Source organism: Nicrophorus vespilloides, unplaced genomic scaffold, assembly GCF_001412225.1.
Source record: "Nicrophorus vespilloides isolate i.1.1-1 unplaced genomic scaffold, Nicve_v1.0, whole genome shotgun sequence".
NCBI classification, from domain to species: domain Eukaryota; kingdom Metazoa; phylum Arthropoda; class Insecta; order Coleoptera; family Silphidae; genus Nicrophorus; species Nicrophorus vespilloides.
The window spans coordinates 293-2055 of NW_017098273.1; the positions used below are offsets into that span (position 1 = coordinate 293).

The 1763-nt window shown below is 29.8% G+C and overlaps 1 protein-coding gene across 1 annotated transcript; it reads right to left on the reverse strand.

Annotated features, from left to right (window-relative positions):
• Positions 1–967: 967 nt before the first annotated feature.
• On the reverse strand, positions 968–1514 carry LOC108562055 (proline-rich receptor-like protein kinase PERK7). Its single transcript, XM_017920241.1, has 2 exons — positions 1485–1514; positions 968–1423 (listed from the first exon to the last, which is right to left on the reverse strand). The coding sequence occupies exons 1-2, from the start codon at positions 1512–1514 to the stop codon at positions 968–970; spliced, it is 486 nt and encodes a 161-aa protein (XP_017775730.1).
• Positions 1515–1763: the final 249 nt, after the last annotated feature.

Here is a 1763-nt window from a genome sequence, read left to right on the forward strand (position 1 = left end):
TACATTATTTAAATTTTGTACATGGTTGCCTGATGAAATGCGAAGATATGAAAAATTGCAATAAATATTATAATTGTAATTCTCCTAACAATCCATGATTTGTTTCTCAAAAAAACAAGAAATGAAATGTATTAATAAACTCATACTCTTTATAATCGTTGATGATAATTTCAAAATTTCAACCAAGAAATTAATTTTTTTTCTATATTTTTTTTTTCATGCTGAAAATCAATAAGAATTAAATAAATAAAAAAATAGGAAAAATTATTCTTGTTATATAATATTTTATTGAAATAGATATTTATAGAGATAGATAATAAAGATTATAAAATAAAAATGAAAAATAAATTCGTTCTCATTTTTATTTTATAAATATTTAGTATTAGTTAATTTTGTATGAAATAAACTTAAATTAAATTGGTATAATTAATAGACAGATAATATTTAAAAACTGCAACTTCACAATATATATAAGTACATTGAAATTGCTGCCATCAACAGTCTTAAAATATATATATAAAATTAAATCGTAAACACAAATATAGTTATAAAAATATTTTTTTTTTCTTCTTAATTTACATAAAAATATTTAAAATTAAATCTTAAACAGATATATTATTTTTTGATTTTTCTCGTTTAGTTTTCCTTCTAAACACGTATAATTTTTCCTACAATACGTGTACATAAACTTTTTATAATTTTATTATATTTTTTATATTGACTTAAAATAAAAGATACGGAGCAATTTGATGTAAATCAAATAAATCTTCTACGTCAAAGCTTATTTAAAAGCAAACACACTTAAAAAATGAGGAGTTTAAATGATTGGCCTTATATTTCCGACACTTTGTCATCGGCTTTGTCATCAAATAAAAATGAAATTTTGAATGTACAAAACATGTATAACTACCAGATTTCCAATAGTCACGTTTTGCTATTGACATTTTTATTATACTAATAATGATCTTTAGACGCGATCATTATTATTCATGTCTAAGCGTGGCCTCGGATTTATAGGTGGTTGTGGAGCCCTTTCCTCCTGCTCTTGTAGTTGTTGTGCTCTTTCCTCCTCTACTGGAGGTGGTGGAGCCCTTTCCTCCTGCTCTTGCGGTTGTTGTGCTCTTTCCTCCTCTACTGGAGGTGGTGGAGCCCTTTCCTCCTGCTCTTCTGGTTGTTGTGCTCTTTCCTCCTCTACTGGAGCTGGTGGAGCCCTTTCCTCCTGCACAGGAGGTGGACGTACTGGTGGTAATGGTGGACTTACTGGTGGTACTGCAATCCGTTCTTCGCGTGATGGACGTACTCGGATTGCATTCAAATCCGGCATGTAACTAAAGTTATTGTTTGCGTCACTCTCGAGGTCATAGCGAGCCCTGATATGTCTAAAATATCGTTGGTACGGTGCGTCTCTTTGCCTCCTTGTTGTCTTGAGACGAAAGGATAAAAGAAGGTTAAGCTTGATCAACACGAAGATGAGTTCTACTTACCAGTAATCTTAGTCTACCTTCGGCTTCCATATCTGTTTTAGGTTTTTACACGACATATAGTTCACAAAAAGATTCGACTTGAATTCGTTAACACCGACCGTAAGTATTAGATTTACACTTTTAACACTCTTGTACTTGCAAATTTTGTTAGTATTTTTAAGAAATATATTTATTTATATACTCAACAGAACTCAACTCTGTTTGCAAATTAAGAATAGGATTTTTAGAAAAGGTATAGTTTTATCTTTAATTTGATTATTAGATGATCTAATTAGTGTA